The sequence below is a fragment of the Aulonocara sp. 'chitande type north' Nkhata Bay genome, linkage group LG7 (genome assembly GCF_057382095.1).
Source record: "Aulonocara sp. 'chitande type north' Nkhata Bay isolate Kocher_YH1m ecotype deep benthic linkage group LG7, A_spYH_male_GT1.1, whole genome shotgun sequence".
NCBI lineage: Eukaryota > Metazoa > Chordata > Actinopteri > Cichliformes > Cichlidae > Aulonocara > Aulonocara sp. 'chitande type north' Nkhata Bay.
The window spans coordinates 22,502,559-22,525,832 of NC_141350.1; the positions used below are offsets into that span (position 1 = coordinate 22,502,559).

At 41.8% G+C, this 23,274-nt stretch overlaps 1 protein-coding gene and 1 long non-coding RNA gene across 18 annotated transcripts in view; both read right to left on the reverse strand.

The window, feature by feature from the left end:
* LOC147325114 (uncharacterized) overlaps positions 1-6,282 on the reverse strand; it is a 59,181-nt gene extending 52,899 nt beyond the window's left edge. For 3 of the 17 annotated variants that reach the window (XR_015130271.1, XR_015130272.1, XR_015130270.1), the window contains exons 1-3: positions 5,579-6,281; positions 1,575-1,602; positions 994-1,119 (exon numbers count right to left, since the gene is read on the reverse strand). This is a non-coding gene — a long non-coding RNA (uncharacterized LOC147325114). Of the gene's footprint in view, positions 1-318; positions 644-936; positions 1,120-1,574; positions 1,603-1,727; positions 1,950-2,113; positions 2,513-4,426; positions 5,204-5,578 lie in introns of those variants that run through there. The other 14 variants (XR_015130281.1, XR_015130282.1, XR_015130264.1 and 11 more) reach the window with 12 other exon arrangements.
* Positions 6,283-15,057: 8,775 nt separating this feature from the next.
* Positions 15,058-22,761, reverse strand: api5 (apoptosis inhibitor 5). The gene is made up of 14 exons (XM_086299427.1): positions 22,472-22,761; positions 21,419-21,580; positions 21,152-21,245; positions 20,996-21,061; positions 20,587-20,738; positions 19,424-19,630; positions 19,183-19,287; positions 18,460-18,549; positions 17,459-17,640; positions 17,213-17,306; positions 17,009-17,065; positions 16,763-16,842; positions 16,490-16,632; positions 15,058-15,775 (listed from the first exon to the last, which is right to left on the reverse strand). Exons 1-14 carry the CDS (start codon positions 22,541-22,543, stop codon positions 15,696-15,698), a joined length of 1,584 nt encoding a protein of 527 aa, XP_086155553.1. The 5' UTR covers positions 22,544-22,761; the 3' UTR covers positions 15,058-15,695.
* Between the last annotated feature and the right edge of the window lie 513 nt (positions 22,762-23,274).

Sequence of the window (23,274 nt, forward strand, 5' to 3'; positions counted from 1 at the left end):
AGAACGACAGAATTGATGAGAATTTCTTTTTGGGGGGTTTGGAGAGGTGGAGCAGTGTATCGCAGGTGAACGGGATTTTTGTATGACAAATACCGGTGGCTGGTTGATTTTTATCTGTTTTGTTATTTTTTTGTTTGTTTGCTCGTTTTAATCCACTGTAGCTCTTTAGCCAGAATGCAAATGTACTGAGGAAATTGGCCAAAGTCGTGCACAGACTCGGGGTGAGCGCGCTCGTCGAGTCCCCAGTCGGGCTGCAGAGCTGTGCAGACGCCTGTAGCCTTGTTGTGATCTTTCCGTTCGCTAATTTAACACAGCTACCTTAAACAAAACGGGCTGATTCCTTCACAATTTGTCGTGGAGTAGATGGCTCTGATAGAAGCCCTCGCCGGGATGAAAAGTTATCGTGGGAAGAGCTCTCAAAAAGAAAGAAAGAAAAAAAAAACCCACAGAAAACCCTCAGCTATTTCGCAACTGCTCTTAAGAGCACTGCAAACTCTTTCAGTTCAAACCGCTGGATTGGTAGGGATGCGAGAATATATCCTTTATGATTTTGACTGGCACGCCAGGAAATCACGAGGCTGACGCCAGCAGGAGAAGAGCTGATCCAAGTCAGTCCGGCTGTACCTCTTTCTCTCCTTCTCTCTGCCCATGGCATCCGTCGAGCCAGTTCAAACTATACAGGCTGGAGGAACTGTATTAGAAACATCTTTCTTTTGGGGGGGGGGGGGGGGGGGGGGGGTGGCGGCGGCGAGTGTCCCTCATTAGTAGATTTGGGCAACTTAGATAAGGTGGGGTGCTTCAATACTCTTTCCAGGACAGATGATTCGCTCAGTATACGAGCTCCTGGTTTCCAAACAGGAGTAAACAAAGCTTCTGGCTGCCGGGATCAACACCAACAAGCCCCCTTAACACACACACGCATCCATACAAACGCACATACAGTGAAGCACACCAGCAACAGCCCACTACTGCCACTTGGTGTGGTTTCAGCACCATTGCTGCTGGACAGCTCCCGGGTTTCCCCATGCGGTGTGCCTGGTCTCTGCTGCAGCAACAGCTCCTTCACATCACTCCCTCCTCTTCCTCTTCCAGCGTCGCTTTTCTGTCAGTAAGATTCCTCTTTTAAAAAAAAGGGGGGGGGGAGAAGACGGGGGGAAAGGCGTCCTTAAGCGCTCATCAGAGAAGGGTTCCCCTCGCTTTCGCGGTTAAGCATAGAGATGGGAGGGAATAAAATAAATATGTGATAGAGACTCAACAGCGCCAATAGACAAAGGGAGTTTTTGCACTAGCTTATTTACTAAAAGGGGTGATTCCTACTCTGCAGGAAGGGTTGCTTCGGCTCTACAATCAAACATGGCTAGTAAAGCATGCCAGCAAAATCCATGCGTAGGACCGTAAGTTAAGGGGTTGTTTTTTTGTAAGTTTTATTTTTTATTTTTTGTGCATGAGCCAAAGTGTAAGGCAAAATTGGAGGAATAGAAACCGCACAGACACTCGGCAGCATGCACAAGCAATTACCACACAACAAAAAGTACACGGAATTAAATAAGTGTGTGTGCAAACGTCTCACTCACCAGTTTGCAGTCACGTCCTTGTTCGACACTGCAGAAAGAGAAAGACAAGAATTGAGATTTTAGTAAAGGGAGGGGAAAAAAGAAGAAGCCGCAACAAGAGTCTGGTAGAAATGCAACAGATTAAGTCCTCCATTTGTTGTTATGTAGGCTTACAGTGGCACGTCCAAGTTTGCTCAGGATCGCCTCCTTTTTATACAAGTGATACCCGTCTGTCTATTTCTGGCGCACGATCAAAACTATGATGCTATTTTTAGGTCACAGTACAAGGAAGGAGAAGAAAAAAAAAACACCCACAAAAAAGGCACTGCTTGGGATCTTTACGTGAAGAGCATGTAATGGAAATTAATTTTGCTTCTCCAACTCTGCAAAGATCCCCGAGTCCCCTCCGTTGCATCATTGCAGTGATTTTTTTTTCCTTTCCCCCCCCCCTCTCAACCCAGCGTGCCTTCAACAGCACCACCACGTCCGTCTCTTCCTTAAAACACGCCACTTTCAGCACCTAACAACTGAAATCTGGAACTCGTCGACGCTGCCATTACCATCGACAATATTTGATGTCTTGTCGCCCTCTTCAGAATCTTCTCGTCCCAGTGTCACTTCAGCAGCTGAAACTCATGAACGCTAAATAGGTCCAAATGCTGATCAGCACGGACTGCCCGGCGGTCCCTGAAGGATTTTATTTTTTCTTTTAGTCGACATACGACATAGCACTCTTATATTTAATAATTAAGCTTTGCTGACGAGAAGACGAAAAATAATAAATAAAAAGCCTTTTTTTTCTTTTCTTTTTTCTAAGGGCTGCGTCAGTTACTAGGCATTGACGTCACGTTCAGATTCTCTCACTTTACAGCCCGGAGAGTCTGATTAAAGGCTGCCTTTCTGTCATCAGCTCTCTTCGAAAATTTGCCATGTGGAAGGAAAAAATATGAGTGATAAAACACGAGGATATACTGGTGGGTAATATGGTATGGACTCGTGGAAACTGCAGCTTTAGAGTAGGTTATCTCTTGGTGAATACCCTCCTCTAAGCATCTGGCTTTCCAGCCACCCTCCTCCCACCCATGTCTCCCCCCCCCCCTCCCCACACACCAAGTGTCGGTGCTGTTTTGGTCTTGGAGAATTTATATCCCAGCATCCAGTGCATTTGGCGGGCAAAACACCCGTATCTCTACAGCAAAGGAGAGGAAAACACAACCTTAATCTCCTGTTTTCCACCGGTCATGCCCACGCACCAGACCCCGCTCGCCCACGGAACAAACCCCCGGGAGCGCACACTTGTCGGTGCAAAGGTGTACAAACAAACCTCCCTCCACAGTATGCTCAATCTCTCTCCCAGCCCTCTTCTGTATCTATAACATCTTTACTGTAAGACCCTCTTTACGCGCACCAGGCCGTCCATCTGCACTCATGCCGCGTGGACATTCACGAGACTTTATCCGATGGGGCGGGCTGGCCTATGGTGGATGGTGCTAGGGTTTTAGAAATGAAGGCAGTGAGTACCAACTGAGTGGCAGCTACCTAGAAAAGTCGGCTCTGAAAGAGAAAAGGGCTGCGCCCGTCGCATCGGTTTGTGCTATTTTTATCCCTGCCTGTAGGCCAACTGTATGTCCGTGACTGCTGGCGAATGCATGTATAGGGACACGCTCAGAGAAGGGATTTAGGATATCCTGAATACCGAGATGACAAAAATGCACCCCGAGTAATCAAAAAATGAAAAAAGGAGTTTTATTCTTTGCGTATTTTGTAGTCTCTTTGGCTCTTATCACAAATGTATGAGTATAAAACATGACACAGCAAGTAAATATCTGATTTAGCTCACACAAAACAAACATTGGCTACACTACATGCAAGCACGTATGAGCACATACAGTGGTCTACAATCATTCAATCAAGGAATAAGCAGTGTCAGTGGGAGATGAAGCCAAGGTTTGCCAGCGCAGTGCACGGTGATCACCGCGTGGTGTCGACAAACCCAACCAGAGAACCTCCTTTAATTTTAACCCAAACTTTGTCTATCCCCACCACCTCCACCCTTCCAAAAAAAAAAATAAAAAAAAAAATAAAACATAAAAAAAAAAAACCGGAACTCCTGACTCCAGCGAAAACCAAGACACAACACACTTTTTGTCCGAGTTCACATCACAACGAGAAGGTACTGCTCATCCTTCTGTTCCTTTCACTATCACAACTACTCCGACACAGGCAGGAGGCGTGCCTTCTGCAAAAACCACACAAAGATCTTTGTACACCAAGTCTGTCAAATGGATTTCTCAATTTTACCGGCCACACCTGCACAAAGTACAAAAGATTCACTTTTAAACGACCTTTAAGGCAAAAGAACAGTACTGTGCAGCGGCTTTAGCCACTCGAGGCGATTAGCTGCTTCTAAGCAGTTTTCGTTGAGTCATTTCCTCCCCCCCGCATGCCAACGAGTTCAACCATAAAGTCAAGGATATAAAGAACTATCTACGGCAACCAGAAGAAATAAAAGTCCTGGCACCGATGGTGTGGCATCCAGAGAACTGTGATCTATGACAGTCTGAAACCACAGAGTAACTGTGGCAAGTTTTTGTCAAGGATATTCAAAATGTGTACACAAATGAACGTAGGTGAAGTGGTGCTGACTTGAAGCCAAATGTTACACAAAATACTTACTGATTCAGTTTCCGATTACCGCTTTTTGTACGAGGTAAACTTATCATCAACCTGTAACAACCTCTCCGCATTGGCACAACTTTAAAATATTCGTTTTCACAGCATCAAAGAAGTAATAACAAACTATAGAAAATAAAACAGCCTTATGCGTTTATTTTCACGTCATTAAACATTTTGGACCACAGTTTCTAATTTACCTTAGGATGTGAGTGCGTAAACGAACAGGGAGCTCTCCGTGGTGCTGAACAGCTCAGTCGCTGTTTGAGCCATGTGAGGGCAGCTCAACCTGCCTGTTCTGCTGAATCTTCTAACTTCCCTCCCAGACTTGAGTTTTATAACGACGCCACCTTATGTTGCTCCGGCGAATGCAAGTAGCATTTTGAGACTCACGGGACTAACAAATGCGGTTATATCGCGGCCATGAAAGAAAACAAGACAGCATGTACCTCCGAGGCAGCTGGCGACACGTGTGGGCTGACGCAAGTCCGCTGCAGAAAGTTGTTTACAAGTGGAGGACTAAGGACCCATAACCTATAAGTTTATAACTAATACTCACGAATGAGCATCTACCATGCAGTTCTACTTCTTTGTCACGACGGGGGAGAACGCCGTTGTTGAGGCCGTAAAAGAAAAATCCATAAATATATACAGATTATGTAAACACAGCCTTGGGGAAAAAAGTGTTTTTTCCCAAAGTTTCCCTCTCTGTCTATCTCTTAGTAGTTACTAGGCATCTCAGTAGATCAGGCAGCCTGAAGCAGAGGATCCCCAACACGTGAATACTCCTACGCATTACCGCAGCCCGCTCTCTTTGAGTGTTTGCAAAATCCCATCTGCTGCCAGTATGCACACACAGACACAACCAAAAAAAAAAAAAAAAAAAAAACGTCTCACTGCTATTTTTAATACCCTATTCTGAACGTTCCCAAAGTTATCAGTGCGCAGACACCAAACGGCATCCCCTGCAATGACCCTTAAAAAAAGTCGCGCTGAGTATCCCTTTTGCAGGGAATAAAGACAAGTGGTGAGGTTAAGCTTTAGCAGGCAAACATTCACGACTACAAGCAGCATGTAAACGGATAGGCAACAATGAATACGTCCTCTTAAATGATCTGCATAACATTGCGGTCTTTTTTTTTGAGTCCCAGTGAAGGCGAACCTCACTTTGGATGGCGTTCCCTGCCACTACAGAACGTCTCGTGAGAATGCTGTTACCTTTGTCTTCAGATCAACCGGTTATGATGGGGGTGACTAAGTCCCAAAATATCCAAGCACGGTCAGGCTGCAAACTTCCCTAACTAGCTGCCCACGAATTGGGTTTCGCGCAACAAATAACAGAAAAAACTTACCTGCAATATTTCTTGCTTTCTGTGTCTTTATAAACTCTGTTTGAATACATGATTTGAGCAGAAAGGGGGACAGGGCAGCCTACAGTCTCTCCTCCTTCGCCAGGATGGAGAAAGTCAGTCCGTTGCGCGTCCTCTCCCTGTTGTTGTCGGAGGGTAAAATATTTGGTGTTTGCATTCAAGATTCAAGGACCCTGCTCAAAAGAACGGTGGGTTTGGATGGATGGTCTCGGGGAGGGGTGAGGGGTTTGGAAATGTAAAGGTGGCGGTGGTAGCCGGACAGGAGGGGAAGAGCACAGAGTTACAAATGTGCGCCTGATTATAGAAATAGCCCGCCAAATCAGGGGGACTTCACGCATTCGGGGAGGCGCGCCACACGATTCACCTCACGCCAAATACTCTTTTTTTTTTTTCTTACTGTCTATGCGTAGGCGTGCGTTGGTCTGCGTGTGTGAATTACTTCCAGACAGGGACGGAAAGCATGAATGGTGCAGGGTAAGCCCGACTGAAAGCTCGTGCAGTTATTGGAATTTCAAAAAAAAATAAGTATATAAAAAATGAATAAATGATTCAGGAGGAGAAAAACAGTCAGTGTAAAAACACTGGGAACTGTCTTGGGTGTTTCGACAACGAGATCTGAAAGCACCTCTCTTCCACTCCTTTCTCTCTCCCCCTCTCCATTTCTCTGTGCCTCTCTCTCTCTCTCTCTCTCTCTCTCCTCCTCCCTGGTCCTCTTCTCCAGCAGTGTGCTATTGACCTGCATTGACGTCATTGCGTCATTAGGTATCCCTTAGAAACACTGTCTTTCAAAAATAGTATCAGATTAATTCAGCTGGCAAGAAGAGAGGGGTGGGGCTTATGAGTGTTTGGGGTTGGGGCGTTTGGGGTGGGGGGTTGGTGGGTAGGTGTGGATGAGATGTGCCAGCATGTTTTATTCGAAGATTTTTACCCCCATTCACCACCATGACTGGGGCTGAGCGCTAGACCCGGCACCTCATGTCTGAGTGCTAAACAGTGGGGAGGGAGAGACACAAAAAACGAACTCTAATTCAAACTGAATTTCATATACCCTTATTAGCCACTGTTGCCGCAAATACACAAATAGGCATGGATAAATTACAGCACAAATAAGCAGAACACTGATTCAAATACAAATGATTCAGAAGATATACAGGTAGTAACAGCTTCAGAAAGTGGGTCAAAAATGAATTTCTCCCTCCTTGTTGCCTGTCTGTCTCTCCCTGCCTTCCTCTGGTCTTTCCAGTCTAAATATATCCTCCAGCCTCAAGCTGACTATGTTGACAACCTTTTCCCCATTTAACCTGCAGCTCTCGAGGTCCAAGGACGGAACACCATGCAGAAAGACAGAAATAGAGAGAGACAAACAGGTCTCACTAACAATAATTTTACAGCCTGTTGGGACACTTAGCAATGTAATTAGGCAACTCCTTTTAAAATAGGACTGATTGTTTTCACTGTTTTAACTTTGGCTTAAATTCTTAATGTATGCCTGCAACCACAGGACAGTTGTTACTGTCAGCACTTAACAGGTCCTTTAAGATGCTGGATCTCTAAAGGGTACTGTCCTGTTTTCAGTGGGACATTTTAACCAGCACAGAGGGCAAAAACAACATTTCCATTAAGCATCAGTAGAAATTCCAGTAAGTTTTGACAACAAGCTGCTATCTTTGTTGTCATTATACAACATTAAGGATATCAAAAGTAATTGCCAACTTTTGCGTCAATGACACATGCGTGGCTATAAAGCACACAAATGCAAACAGATGATGTTTAAGAATTTTTAGACTCATGTCTCCTCTGAAAGGTTGTTCTGCCATTCACGCAGCCTTCAGTAAGTCAGCATGAAAGAGAAGGAAAAAACGAACGAGAGAGAATGTGATGACAAGAGGTAGAAAAAGAGGCAAACCAAGAGACCATGGCTAAAATACTTCACTATCACAACTGAATTAGACCTTATGATTCATCATCTTGAACTGAGAAGCACATAATTCAAACACTGTAACAATTTAACACTACAATTCTTAGGTTTATCCTGTGAGAAATCGTGTGCCAAATATTCTAAAAAAAAAAAAAAAAAAAAAAGGGTGTAAGTGCTATTTGGGAGGAGGAAGGTGAGGTATGTAATCTTCAACAGGGAAGAAAGATTTTATATCTTCACCTAAATTTGTGAATGTGTCATTAAGCAGCTTAAGTTACTACCAAAAAGAAATGGCAGATTAATGGTTTATCAAGAAAACATAGGTCATCTTAAGTGTCCTTAACCTCCTAGGACCTGGCGTCCATATATGTGGACATGACATTTTGGGTTGTCTAGACCAAAATACAAGATTTTGGAAGGGCCTGATATCCACTTACGAGGACATTATACTTCCACTGTTCTATCAAAATTTTAAACGAATATCCTCATATGTGGCTCTCATTTTTCTTAAAAACAAAAATCTAGTAATTCTTTGTTTTTACATTCATTGGGTCCCAATATGCCCAAATATCAAAGATAAATTACAAATGTATGCAATGGAAGAGCTCGGGTCTTATAGGAGGTTAAGAATCTTTGCTCTGGAGGTTCTGTAGCTGCACCTAACCTTCAACCTCTGTGCGCATGAAATGTTTCCTTTCATTATCCAATAAGAAATCCAAAATGAAACAACATGGAAAGAAGTATTGTCACAGGTACAGGATGTGGGGCTCAGATATGTGTAATCACAGGACATGTTGAGGAACCCACATGGGGAGAAATGTATCACAGAAGACGTCATCAGCACCAGTGGAAGTCACGCAGCACTCAGGGGTCAGTGCCAAGGCTGACGACAGTGATAGAAAGACAGAGAGTGATCCTGGGTGTGACTAAGACACTCCAATCATGGAAAAAACGGTGTGCTGTCCTTTCCTCCTCCATAATAACATAAACACACGACTCAGGCTGTTTGAGAGGAAATGTTAGTCTTGAGCAAAATGAAAAGACCACTCTCTCACTGTAGCCTATAAAGCTTCAACCCTCCGCCTTGTCCCCTTTTAGGGCATGTCAACAATAATACCTTCCAAAAACATCAGCTTTGGGTGTGTGATGGCCCCTCATCTTTTCCACTTGGATCTTATGTGTGTATATGGCTGTGTATCCATTGTATACACACAGGTCCTTTTAATTTGTTTGATGTCTCATGGCTTTCCATTTCAACTTGGGGGCTGCAGTCTCTCTAGGAAACAGTCGGTGTTTTGATCTGATGTTTACTATTGGGCCCTGGAGATGAAAGCAAGCATGCACATGGAAAAAAAGAGGGCTGCAAAAGATTCTTAGCAAGATGGTTGCAATGCTTTAGGCACTGCAACCATCACAAATATAGAAAGACGGCTTGATATAAGTCTGTCTAAAAAAAATGCCCTAAACATAAATAAAAAATGAAGATAATGTATAAAGGAGTATGAATTTGAAGTGAAATTAAGAGAAAAATAAGGATCTAAAAATATATATATATATATCGCAATTTATTTATTTATTTTGCCAGGTCCAAGCAGATGGTTGGTAGCATACAATCCATGTAACATTTGGGTGACGGCAGTTCAAGTTTCTGGTTCTAATGATTCGTTCAAAAACTTAATGAAGCCCAAAATCAAAGGAGAGTCTAGACCAGAAGATGCATTTCCATGTTTACTGTGTAGAACCATTTTTTGTTGAGAGTGTGTACACAGGGATGGCTGGCCAGGTTTTGTTTGAATTTCAAGCCCAGATTAAGCACCCTCTGCTCCCCTCCCTTCCCTGCCACCTATTTATTTTTCCATCTCTCCTGCCTAAATGATGTCAATGGAAGCAGAGTTATAGTGCTATTTATAGAACACCCCCCTCCCACACTCTCACTCTCTCTGTCACACACACACACCACCACCACAAACACACACACATAACGCTAGGCATCCTTAGCATCAGTCGTGTGTGTACTGTATGTGTTTGTTTTCCATGCTTGGTTATGGTCCGTGCAGGCGCACTTCCCTCTGCAGGAGGAAAAGGAGAGGGGGGCGAGAGAGAGAGAGAGAGAGAGAGAGAGAGAGAGAGAGAGAGAGAGAGAGAGAGAGAAGCCATTAAAAGGGACAGAAGCTAAGCGCGCCCTCTAGTTCTTATTCTTCTTCTTTGTCGCTGCTCTTCATTCACTCATTTCATTCATTCATCCCATTCCCGCTCACTCATTCACAGAATTCTTTTCTTCCCGCGGAGTCTGTGAATGGACAGACAAATGAGTTTAACGCTGAAGAAACCTGTTCAGCTGCTGTCATTTCTGGTTGGTATACTTTCCGTGCCGTTGGAATCTCCAGGTCGTGTCCATGTGCACACGCATGACCGTGCGGGTGTGAGGGGATGGGGTCAGGGGTCGAGGGGTGTCTTACATATTAAGTCTCACGGGACTACAGAGCACATAGTGTTCCCTGGGTATGGGTTGGAAGCTGTACGCATAGACCAATACTCTCTCTCTCTTCCTTTTTCTCTGTCTCTGTCTCTACTCGAGCCGCTCTGTCTCTTGACATTCACATGCTAGATTACGTAACGTAGTTGGGTGGTGGTGGGTTTGGGGGGGGGGGGGGGGGGGTTAAATCTCCTTCCATCACAAATAAATACACGGTTTGCTGCACAAGTCTCTTCGATTGAGAAGAACTCATAAGTTTTTTTTGTTTTTGGTTTTTTTGGTTTTTTTTGGGGGGGGGGGGTCTTTTTTTTTTACTACCTTTTTTTTCTGAAAGGAGCTCGTGATAAACCCCTCATGCCCCCACCACCCCTACACACACAGATTCAGAAAGCATATTTTCAAACACATCTTTCATTAACAGGATAGTGTAAGCAAATTCCTACCTGCAGATGATGCACGTCATCTTGTCGCTTTACGGCCTGATATTTTTTTTTCTTTTTTTTTTGGGGGGGGGGGGGGGGGGGTCCAAGGGCCCAAAAGCGAGAAACATAGAAATCGATATATGCCCCTCTTTTACATCCTAAAGCACGACTTTGGCTCTGTTGTGAGGCGTATAAGCCATTCCCTTGTCTACAAATGTTTCATGCGTGCTTCTTGGTTGTAGTGCTTATAGGGTCTAAAGGTTCTCTTGATTGCCCAAAAAAGCCAAGCCATCCTTGCCTGTTTGGCCATTTGCGTTTGTCTTTTGCGACCTACTGGATTAAAGCGTGCCTTCGCGTACACACACATGTAAACCCTCCCCGGGCTTGGCGTGCGTCTAAAACACGGCAGCGGAGAGAACGGCGAGTTAGTATTTATAGCGAAACTGTGTACATCCACAGCGGTCACACGTGTAGCAGCCGCTTCTCTGCACTCCTGCTGAAGTTGACATGTTAACACTCACTGGCTGCTATATTTAGCCCAGCCTCACAGTGCTGTTACTATTCCCAGCATTGTACATGAGGGGGCGGACGGTGCGGGCTTTTTTTCTAAAGGGAAGAAAAAGTTCCCTTCTCACAAGTGATTTATTTTTGCACGCACATTCCGGCGTGCTTTCTGCCACTGACACCTTATTAATTCAGGGACGCTGCAGTTAGGGCTGTCACGATTCCAATAATAAAGGGCGATGAGATAAAAGATTTAAGATTTAAGAAGAAAAATATGTGTGATTGAAAAAAAGGCAACAGCAATGAAAGTGTAGTCTGCAGGTGACAGCTGAAAGAATCAAACTACACTTTTATTCTGGATGAGCACACTGTTGTTAAACTCACACCTTCTACACTTTGAAAAGACACATAATTTTGTCCTCTAAATTCGAGCCGTTCCACGACAATTTAGTCAAAATCTGCTGTCACAGAGCAAAAATAATTGAATAAATAAAAAAAGTTGCTGCAAGCAAAGCTTCTTTTAGGTGCAGTTTGAGGTAAATCTTACACATTGTGTTTTCAGCATCGAAGACAACTTCTTCAGGCTCCATCTACGCCCAGAGAGCTTCAGCACCTTGGACAGCTCTCGTTAGGCACACAGACATTCATGAGGGCAGGGAAGGGTGAAAATCCAGGAACGGTCATCTGTGGTGGATATTTCTTTACATTAAAGAGTTAACCTAATGATGCTTGATGCCAAAAGTGGGGAGTACTTAAGTTTATTACTTCAGGGGATTTCTCATAGATACCTTTGGTTGGTCATTCTTAATGTCTTAATGTTCTTACCCCCGCAAAAATCCCCTTCACTCTTATTCCCATTCTAACTTCTGTATTTAAACAGCACCCCTATAAATTAAATTTAGAGTTCATGTGAGGCTTTTCATGCTGTTGGGTATAGAGAGGACACTTGAATATTAGAATAGATAGAGGAAAAAACCTGATAAACTGCTTTACTTCCAAGAAGCAGTCTTCCTGTCTACTGCTCTCCCTCATGTCTGTTCCTTAACTTCAGAGGCAGCTGCTGCAGTTTATACTCAAACTTTAAATTCTCTTTTTTCATGCATGCATTCCTGAAAAAATAATCACAAACAAAATTCCACTGCAGTCAATCACAATTCTGCATCGTATAGTGTACATGAGTGGAGCTTGGAGGACAAACAAGGAGCTTGTTAAAAGTCATGATACAAGGTGCCACGACACAACCTAGTACATTTGTCAGAACTGCAACAATTAAATGTACACAATACACAAAGTCATATATGCTCATAGCAGTAAACAATAAAATACACGGAATAAGCTTAACTGCAGTATGTTTACCAACACACACCCATTTATGACAGGTGTAGATTTGGTCTCAGCTCCGTTGAGGTATGAAGGCCTTACTTGATCACCCCACCAACAACACCCCCTCTCAAAGGTTGTTAATGAAGTGAGGAAACCCATCGAGTTCCACCGAGAGCTTCAAGACTGTTGATTTACCTTTACTTCTACTCTCACATGGGTTCGTACAGTCGCTCCTTCCCTCTCTCTTTCTCTCTGAGGGTCGTCTTCGCTTCTTCTCCCGCTGCTGCCGCCCACTCCTCCTCCACCATTTGATTATTTTCAGCTCCGTCATTGGTGTCTGTGTGCGTGCGTGTGTGTGCGTGCGTGCCACACAAAACGCATGTGCCAGGCATTTGCTGGCTGGCGGCTGGCAGGCTGGTTTGGGAAATACCTGGTCACGATCAATGAAGGGAGGGTTTTTCTTGGTCTCATAGCGCCCCCTACTGTCCCCAACCAAACTCTGCCCCAACGGCTTACCATAAACATAAACTTAGACCATAAACGCTACATAAAGACAAAAACGGTACAGTAAGAGCAAACAGAAACGATCAGACTATATTTAGTGTAAATATATTTTTTCAAGAAATGAAAAATAATGAAATAAAGAAAGGGAGAAAACGTACATTACCACGAAATTGTGCTAGCCATTATATCACAGACATTTATGTCGGTTATTCGTGGACCATTAGCAGTTTTCTAGAGTACACCAGCACTCTACATGGCAAGCAGTGACCGACACAAACAGACCGGGTGGTAAATAATTCACCTTCAGTCATGACAAAGGGGGCGAAGCTTATGGGGGTGAGTGATTTAGGAATATTATTACTTTCTTTGCCCGGATCTCAGTGTTCCTCCATGCGCCTGAACACGAGCAGCAATACAAAGAGAGACAAAAAAGACACCGTGGAAGGTTTAAGTGACTCGTTCGGTGGAATAAAAATAGATCTGGCAACGTTTGGGAGGAAAACCCTGGCCTGGGTCGCCCTCTAGGGGGGAAACTCTGCAAAGACAAGAGACAACCTGTGGACAGGTCTGGTTTGTATTTAAAATAAGATAAGATGACCTTTATTAGTCCCACAGGTGGGAAATTTGTTTCGTTACAGCAAAAGTGCAAAGTTATGTGCAAAGTTATGTAGCAGAAATTAGAAAACACTGGAATGCAATAAAATAAAATACTATATACAATAGAATAAAATAGAATAATATATACAATAGAATACAAATGCTATATACAACTCAGTAAGAAAATACAACGCTTATTTGTTCCTGCAGCAGCTGTGCTGCAGTAAAGCAACCAGAAAGAACATATTAAAAGATGCCACATTTATATAATGATCACTTTTGAATGCCGGATCATTCTTTCAGTGTAATTTAAATGTTCCTCCACCTTATACTTGGATCGCATTTCAAGCAGTGAGACAAGCTGAATGTTGTGTTGCGCTCCTCTCTTAACCTGTAGGCTTATATTTTCTTGTTTTTAACCGTTCGGACGATTTGATTTTCTCACTGTAAAAAGCTGCCACAGACGATTCAGAAAAATGGAGAGTTTGAGCGCCCCCACTGCTTCAAAACATCCACCTACACACACAGCACACGTGTTTTCACATGAGGACCTGTAGCGCCCACTGAGAGCTTACTCCGTGTGCATGTGTTTGTGTCTTGAATCTTTATTAGAACAAGTTTTGAACGGTTTTTTTCCCGAACACATTTTAGGACTTGCTTTAAAGTTACTATTCAACTTCAAGAAGCAAGATTAAACACATAAATACATGGTAAAATCTATTTAAGATTAGAAATCACGACAGCCATGCACCAAGTTAGGTTTGCTTTAGAGATGGACTGAGGTAATCCAGTACAGCTTGCCTCGTGTGTTGCTTCAATTACAAGTAAAACAACGTACAAAACCCTTTATCCTCAAAAATTCAGTCACTAAACTGTGAATCCAAACAACTGACTAGAGGGAGACGGTTAAATGTGTGTTAAAAAAAATAACATGTACTAAAACACCAGTTTCAATTATATTCAAGGAATAATATTCCTTAATCTTATCACAAGCACGGGTTGTGCAGGAAAGGCAGTCATATCAATGGTGACCACAGTTCCACATTATAAGGTGAAGTATTTAGGCAAAAGCCAAATCACAACTCTGGGCTTCAAGGACAAACACGCAGATGAACTGGGGCTATATCAAGCACCAGTAAAGGCTTATAAGTTATTATGTTGAACTGTAAACCAAAGTTTGTAGTTGATCCTGAGACTAAAAATATAAAGCTAAAAATACACAAGTTAGCCCCTTCTTATTACGATGCCTGTATGCATGTCTCAATGTGCCTAAAAGAAGCACATCCTCCACCACCTGGGTGTTTAAATAAAGTCTGTATTTAAACAAGGCAGCAACTATTTATATTCCTTTCTATTACTGAGAGCCAAATTCTACCCTTTTCTTCTTCAAAGCTCTGAGACACACACACTTACCCGATTGGGGAGGGGAAGACTGATGAAGTCATATAGACAGGGGAGAAGGCACTCATGTGTATTCTATTTGTAGATGCCAGAAATCGTGGGCTAAATTTATCCCGTCTTCACTCTGGTTTGGTACAGATTTACGAGAGCAAACAGAAAAAGGGAAAAGGAAAGGCAGGAGGGTAGAAATGCCAAATGAGATGAACAGGTTTGTGAGTGAAAAGGTGGTGGGGCAGAAAGAATGGAAGGAGGAGAATTCAACAAGCTTGGAAAAGGTTTCAAAGTTTGATTCAAGTAGTGCTCTGATAAAAATCTGAAGATTTAGGGTGGAGGTGTTTTGTGTTATCCTGATGTGATACCAAATTTGCAATCTGACAACAAATACAACAAAACCTTATAGTTCATACTTCCATACAAGTTTATCATAAAAATCCAATGAAACTACTTCATTGATTCATACAAAGTAGCACAATCAGCCAATTGAAATTAAACTCAAATAAAAAAAAGAAAACCAAGATTAAATAAAACAGAAACAAAAAGCATTCATTAACATGTTGCAAAACAAGAGGATCATCATCTTTTTCTACTACAATCTGACAAAAATATTTATCGGTTACAACTTGGCAGTCTTTTGTTCCACAAAAATACACAGAATAATGTTTAAAACTCGAGGGGCAAAAACACATTTACATTTTTTTTATGACCACACATGAGAAGAATACAGGAAGTAAATGCTGAAGTGGCAAGTAGAAAAGTCTGTTTTCTGATGTTCTGAAGGCAGAATTCCCCTCCCCTCCCAAAACATAGCAAATAAAAATCCTCCGTACAAGTTAAAAAAATAATAATAAAAAAAAAAGTTAAGTAGATGAAAAATAGTCCGTGGTGGTGTGGGAAAAAAATCCTGATGTGATGCAGTTCTATGAGCAATATGTACTCTGCGTTTGTGTGTCCGCCTCAGTAGATCCGGCCTCGGCTCCTGTTGCCTCTGCCTCCGAAACCTCTTCCGCGGCCTCCTCTGAAGCCACCACGCTGCTCTAGAGTGAAAAATGTCAAAAACAAGCAGGTTAGTGTCATATTGGACTTCAATCACGTTGTAAAAATGTCTTAACATGAGTGTGGCAATGATCTGATGGGGAGTTGTGTGTCACAAACACATTTAAAATGTGCAGTTTTTCTCCAGTAAGCCATCCTTTTACCTAAATGAGATCCTGTTGCCCAACATTGATACGTAAACTGATATTTATTGTCAATGTACTATGAACTTATTTGTACAGTAGTGTAGGTATTTGTAGACAAAGGGCAGGATATTTGGTGGTGGAAATGTTCTGACTTACATTAGACTGTAGTCAGAGCAGTACTAAGCACTGTCATTGAGCAGTCTTTGGCTACATGAACTTCAAATGCAGTATATCTTTTAACTGTATACTTTCTCCAAGTGGTAGTGTACAATCAATATCATGGGGCTACACACAGTTTTGTTTTGGAGGAGTGTCTGGGTAAGTTGCATACTAGTAATTCTTCACTAGCCAAAGATGTCCACAAAATGACCCACATGTGAATTCCACTCAAGTTAAGGGTTCCAAGATTAACCCAAAGTCTGGGCAGTTATCCAAAGTTATACTGCAGATTCCAGATACAGAAAGGAAATTCTATTTGTTTCCTCTACTATAGCTGTCTTGACATAAAATAAATAATGTCAACATGTGACACAACAGTGTAAAAACCCCAAAGTGCCACCAAACACTCACCATAGTTAAAGTTTCCAATGGAGGCGCTGTACTTGCCACTGGGAGGATTGTAGATCTGTCGTGCGTCCCTCCGGGACTGAGGAGAGATCTGTTTTTTTGTGCTGCCTCCTGATCCCATCTCCTCAGTTGATGGACGCTTAAGCCTAAAAACAAGAAGAAAGGTATATGAAGCTCCAATTCAGATTCCACACATCAAGCCTCACTGCTACATTACAAGTATTTCTAACATCTCTGACTAGAAGTAACATTAACAAGAAGGAGGAGCTGACTTACGCTACAGCCTCTGCCTTCTGTACAGGTTTCCAGGACAGAGTGACTGTGCTCTTGTATGATGGAGGGTTGTGGAAGAGATCCTGCAATGGAGAAACGAAAAAAAAGAAGAAAGAAAACAAACCCAACCAATTAGAAGACAGAACACAGCAATCAGCAAATTACATTTTATTCATCTGGTTTATTAACTGACCACAAAATATAAGCAACCTAGTGTGGTTTATTAAATTAGACAGGCTCACGCCTTACCTTGATGAGGACGTTGATGTTGTTTGTGATCTTGAGGGCCACCACTTTGATCTTGTTCTGATTACATAAACACAACTTAGTCAATGATACTTTACAGCAGGGCTGTTGAAAGAACAAAATTACCCTTTTCTGATCTGTCATTGATTGCTTAGTTAACTAGTTCCTAGTATATTAAACAATTACATGTCAGCTGACAGATGTTACCTCTTCAGTCTTTAGAGCATCTCCCGTCTTTCCTTGCAGTGCTACTCGCAGCTGTCTGATGTAAACTTGCAGGCCTCTGGCAAAATACTGTAACCTGTAAAACAGAAAGTACATTTAAATTTATAGTGACTCTATTAATTTAGTCAAAAGTCTGCCGATGATCTACGTCAAACACAACAGACTTGCTAAAATTCACACTTCGTGTAAACCATTTGATTTTATCAACAAACTGAGTTGATTCCTCACCTGATCTTGAAGTCTTTAAGGCGCTCAGCGTCCACTTTGTCAAGAAGGAAGTCTGGCAGCTTCTTGCCCAGCTGGTGGAAGCTGTACAGGAGACACTCTACATAGCTGAACTGTAGTTTGGGTTCCTCGCTTGCCGAATTCTCACCATTCTCCACTTCTTCTGGAGGCAGCGGCATAAACTCCTAAATAAACAAAAAAAAAAAGTATGAAAAATAATGAAAATATTATTTGGATTAACGCAGCATTTGTCTGAGGAAGCTCAAACTTTCATGGTGATTTGAAATAAATGAATACAATATTAGACTGTTCCCCATTCAGACACTGGAAACATCTGTTAAAACAACATTTCAAACAAATGATGTGCCAGCATGTCAGTGTTTTCAGACAACTTTTTAATAAAAGGAGTTTATTTTATTGTTATTTAAGTACATGGGAAGAGCATTCCTTTTTTTTTTATATTAAACTAGGTATTGAGAATGGTTTAATTCTATTTATATTGGTACTGACGACTACATTTTGGGGATCGTATTGTCACTAAAACAGACCATATCCTTCTGAGAACCAAGGGGGAAAAAAAAGAAAAAAAGAAAAAAAGAAAAGAATTTTCCCGCTTTTTGGTGATTTCCTTCCTCTTTGGAGCTTAAAGAGGCCACCCAAACACATGCGATATCAATGGAAAGCCCAAGATGTCCTCTATTTAGTACATCAGGACTAAGCAGGGTAGCTCAAATGAGTCAAAAGATACAGACCAAAAGCAAATGTCCAGAGGACATAACTGAATAGGCTGATTATCAGGAGGATATGGAACAATGTAATCATGGAAAAGGAAAGAGCAAAAACTGACTGACCAGCCTGCATAAATGTTAACATAAAACAAAAATTAAAAAAAAAATAAGAACGTTTCAGAATCTGAGAGAAACTACTGGTGGACTTGGATGATTCTGATGCATTTCCATGTATTCCTTATTCAGTCCAAGTAAAACAGGACAAGTCTTTCTTACCAGCAGCTTGGTAAACAGCATGTTGAGGTTGGCCTCCAGCTTTTCCATATCTCCACAGAACGGACTCATCTCAGCCAACAGCTTTAGCACCTACACAGAGACAGAGATAGAGAGAGCTTAGCAGATCTCAGTGTAATATGCATCGCTAATGAGAAGCATTGTTACATGGTGCAGACTAATGACCCATTAGCAACATGCATTTGGCTAACACCCCTAACAGGTGGCTGTCATGCTGCCTTTGTTTACTACTACAACTACTCACCAAATGTCAAAAGTTATGAATCTTGACCTCACACCAGTCACCATATTTGTCATGCCAGTCATTGCTGGGCTGAGCTGAATAAATACAACCTAGAAAACTATACTTTGTGTGCACCGCTACTGACCAGCAGAAATTTGGGGGTAGAATTACAGGTTTTCCACCAGAAAAGTCTGAGAGGGTGTGATCTGAATGTGGTTGAGGAAGTTTGTTGTACTCAACATAGTGATATCAATTTGCGCTTGATAGGTGCTCTGTCATCTTTAGAGATCACTGAGAGAGGGACACCCAGCAGGTTGATTTCCTCTTACAAGATATAAATACTGATAATACACAACTGTATTAATATTAAACTAATTTCACAACATCCACATACAACTACATAAGAGTGAGCGTGATACACTAACCAGTATTACATTTTAAACTCACTTCAGGATCACTCATTTACAGTTAAAGGTACTCACTTCCAACTGAATGTCCAACTCAGCCACAGGACTTGTCAGGGCGCTGAGGTTTGGCAGGACGTGTTCACAGAAGTAGGTTACAAAACGTGTGGAATGGACATTTTTCTACAAAAGACAAAAAAAAACCCAAAAAAACATGACTAATTATATAAAGTAACATAACTCAAAGTAAAAGTACATTTTAACTGAATAGACCATTGATTTTAACACCTCTGCTTTAAAGTGCATAAGTTGTACTTACAGAGAACAGTGGTAGGGCCTGGCGTGTACACTGCAGCAGGCGGTCCACAGTGTCAGGGTCAGCTGGGTTGAGGGCCTGCTCCAGGAAAGCTTGCTCCACCACCAGCTCCACCAGCTGCTGCCTCCCATTTACAGTCTGCAGTACCCGTAGACCCGACACTACACGCATCAACAGCACAAACTCCTCTCCTGTCACATCCTCCATCACCTGCAGAGAAGAGAAACAACTGCTCAGAATGTGTTCTTGTCTTGTTATGCAAAAATGTTCATTTGTGACTTGTTGCAACTTGTCAATTTTTTTTTTTTTCCTACAGCCAACCTAAATTTGGTCAACAAAGATTTTTTTGCAATGCTAAATGCATGGTCCAATACCTACTGGACAGCTATACATGCCAATGAAGGACTGGGCCATATCATACCGTTCACGTTAATACCGGTATAATGTTGGGCAACGATAAGAAAATTAAATATTGCGATAGAATATGGGTAAAACGCGCATGTGCAGTGCCTTTGTTTTCATACGCACATGGCGGCGATGGAGAATGAGAAGGGCGAAAGCGGATTGTTGAATGAAACGGATGAACCAGAATTGGTTTGTAAAAATGCTGCAACTTCAGTGGTGTGGAACTGGTTTAGCTTTCGTCCATCAGATACACGACAAAGCACTATTTTTGGTAGAGCATGTTAGCGGGCCGTCGTTATTAAAGTGTTTTTTGGAAGATACGGCACACTCAAAATTGGTCCTTTGATTTACATAAAAAAAAAAAAAAAAAAAAAAAAAAAAAAAAAACAAAAAAACACACAGCTGCTTGTTTACGTGTTTACTCGCCCTTCTCTACGAAGGACCACTAAGGGTAGCTCAGTTTCGATGAAAGTAGCCAATAGGCAAGTGAGAGAAACTCACCTCTGCTTTTTAAGGTCATACCCAAAACAACTGCACTTAAATGGATTAAGCAAGGGTTGAGGGATTCACATCGTCACAGGTTAGTCGATGTCAGTAATTAACAAAACAAAGACAAGATCATCAGGCACACCCAAAACAATCAGCACTCTATACACACCCCTAGTCTAGACAGCCACGTGTCTTCTCATGTAAATTACCCTTGTTACATTCAGACACAGAGCAACGATCACTCGTTAATCAGTTCTACACTATCTACAAACCTTCTTTGTTTCTGCAAAGACGTACTCCTCCACCTCCTTTGTCATGACATCCTCTGGCAGGGTCTTCAGTTTAGTTGACAGAAACTTGATGGCCCTTTCTCGCACTATATCCTCTCCCTGCAGGATCTGAGAGAAGAGTCCCCCAAGGGTTCCTGAATGACAGAAAAAAAAAAAAAAAATGTTGTGATATATATGGAGTGTCCTTTCTGAATAAACATTTAATACATGTGTTACAGCATGATATTACGCACAAGTAAATAAGTAAATATATTCTCAGGTAAATGTTTGCACTCCAATATCCCAGGGTTATAAGCAGAAAAAAAGCTGGCAAGGTGAACAACGTCCATTTTAATAATTAAAACAGGCCTAGCTGCATTTCAGTTTTCCCCCAGGGGAAAGAGAAACTCACCCCTGGCATCCATTTTGAAGATAGAAATAAGTGCTGCATTCACTTGGTTAAACTCAGCCGTATCATCTGAAAGCACAAAAACGTCAATAAACATTAGCAGAGATAAACAATACTGGTGGGGTCTGAGTAGCTTTGTGAAATCTGAAAAATTGTTACCTGTCTGAAGAAGCTGAGTGAGAATATCTGCAACTCTGGGGATGTTGTCACCAGTTGCAAAGCGCGGGAGCTCTTTGATGGCCTGACGTCGGATCTGGTCAATGAAAAGTACACAGAAAAATAAATAAATAAAATAAAAATGAATATCGGGAACACATTCAGTCCCTGAAAGATCCCCAATATCAATCTGGAAACAGGCAAATCAAAATTTGTAGCTACTGTTGGAGGTATTTAGATTCATGGCTACATATGTTAGTTAATACTCACCGAAACATCCTCATCTTCACAGAGATCTAGTTGGGCATTAATAGCTGCATCTGCAAGTTCAGGAAAGCTGCTGAAGAACTTGGGAATAAACTGTGCTGCCAGACGCTTCTCCTTGGGGCCACCCTTCACACCATCCACTATTACCTGGTAGGCATCTTTGTGCTGCAGAATGATGGGACATGGCAGTCGTTACTTGGGACAATAAATATACCCCAAGGTTAAGTATAGATCGAGTTAAACTCTGGGGACATGGGGATTCGAGAAAAACTAAAAGGTAAGAAATAAAGAAATAAAAATGGCATACATGTTGAAGGAGCACAGCATACTAGTCACTTTCTTTGTTGTTCTACCAACAAAAATCGGTTAACTGATTTTCAAAAGTCAATCTAATGATGGGTCTGGGAAAAAAAAAAAAAATCACAAAAAGTGATTACAGTTCTGTAGTTTTCAGTTTATTTGCAAAATGGGTTTGCTTATTTTTTTAAGTTTACCTCACTTAATCTTTTCAGCTTATTATATGAATAGTTATTAAAATGAAATCACTTTGTAAAAAAATCTAGCTCAGTCACAATAAACATATGCACCCCAGATATATCCAACATATTTTTTAAGATGTCAAAATGTTTAATAACGCTTTCATTTAGCTTTTTAATTTCTAAAACCTGAGCTTTATCATGGTTTCTGTATATGACCAAAATGTCCACGTATAGGATAACATCCTAAATGAGATAGATCGCGGTGAAATTTGAATAAAACTATCGCCGCTTCCTATTTGTGGCCTAAGTGAAAAAGTGTTTTGCGAGTGGACAAGTTTAAAACTTCATCTTGAAAATAATGAATGTAGTAGTAAACTTGGTTTGGCTTATGGATCGCCACGGCGAAGCTATTAACATTAGCCCGGTCATTACTATAACTAGCTACAGTTAGCTTAGCACACACAAACAAATGTTATGTAAACCAGAAAAGTTATCAACGTTGAAAGTAAAAGAATACACTGCTGCAAGGCAACATGAAAATGTTCAGTTTAAAACGTACAAGGTGATGTTTATTTACCTGACTGAGGTTGTCCTTGGCATCAGCAAGGATCCCGTAGCTACGATAGAGATCCTCAATTGTGACCGCCATCAGCGTGATTTCAAGCGACTGCTACTCACAGATAAGACCTCTGAAAAATCCACAAAGTAAAACCCGTCGCAGGTTGCTTTTGCTCCGCGCCGGACGACTGCGAAACAAACAACGCCGTAATGTGGAGAGCTACCTTGTCAGGAAACGGGACGGAAAGATGAAATTTCAAGAAGCCCCTGAATGAATACCCCTACTGCCTGTCTTCTTCGCGCTACTCTCTGGCGTGCTGGCTAAAAAAAGCTACGGAATACCGAGTGCAGCGCATGCGCGGGTTTGGCCAATCGCATAGCGTCAGCAGGCACGTGACACGAGTGTGCGCCAAATCGATGCGCAGTTAAACTACTCATGTCAAGAAGTTGTGTGGTCTGTGGCCCTAAACTAAGCGTAAACAGATAATACATTAACTAATAAGTACGGGTAAAGTAATACTATTTTTATTGGTATAATGCCCCTTATATATATACATATTTTTTTTGTTTTACACTGCTTGTATAGGCAGTGTAAACACGTTTATGTTTCTTTTAAAAAAATATATTTCTAATCAGCCACACAAAAATTCTAGTTGCACAAAAGGAAGGAGGCAGTGGTTTAAGGCTGAATGCCCATCGGTTTGTAGCATGTATTTGTATATGCCCACAAGGCAAAGTTACAGGTCTTAATTTAGTCTTTGGAAATAAAGACCTAGATTCATAGAGCTTTCTTTGTCCATCCGTAGCTAGTTTTGTGGCATA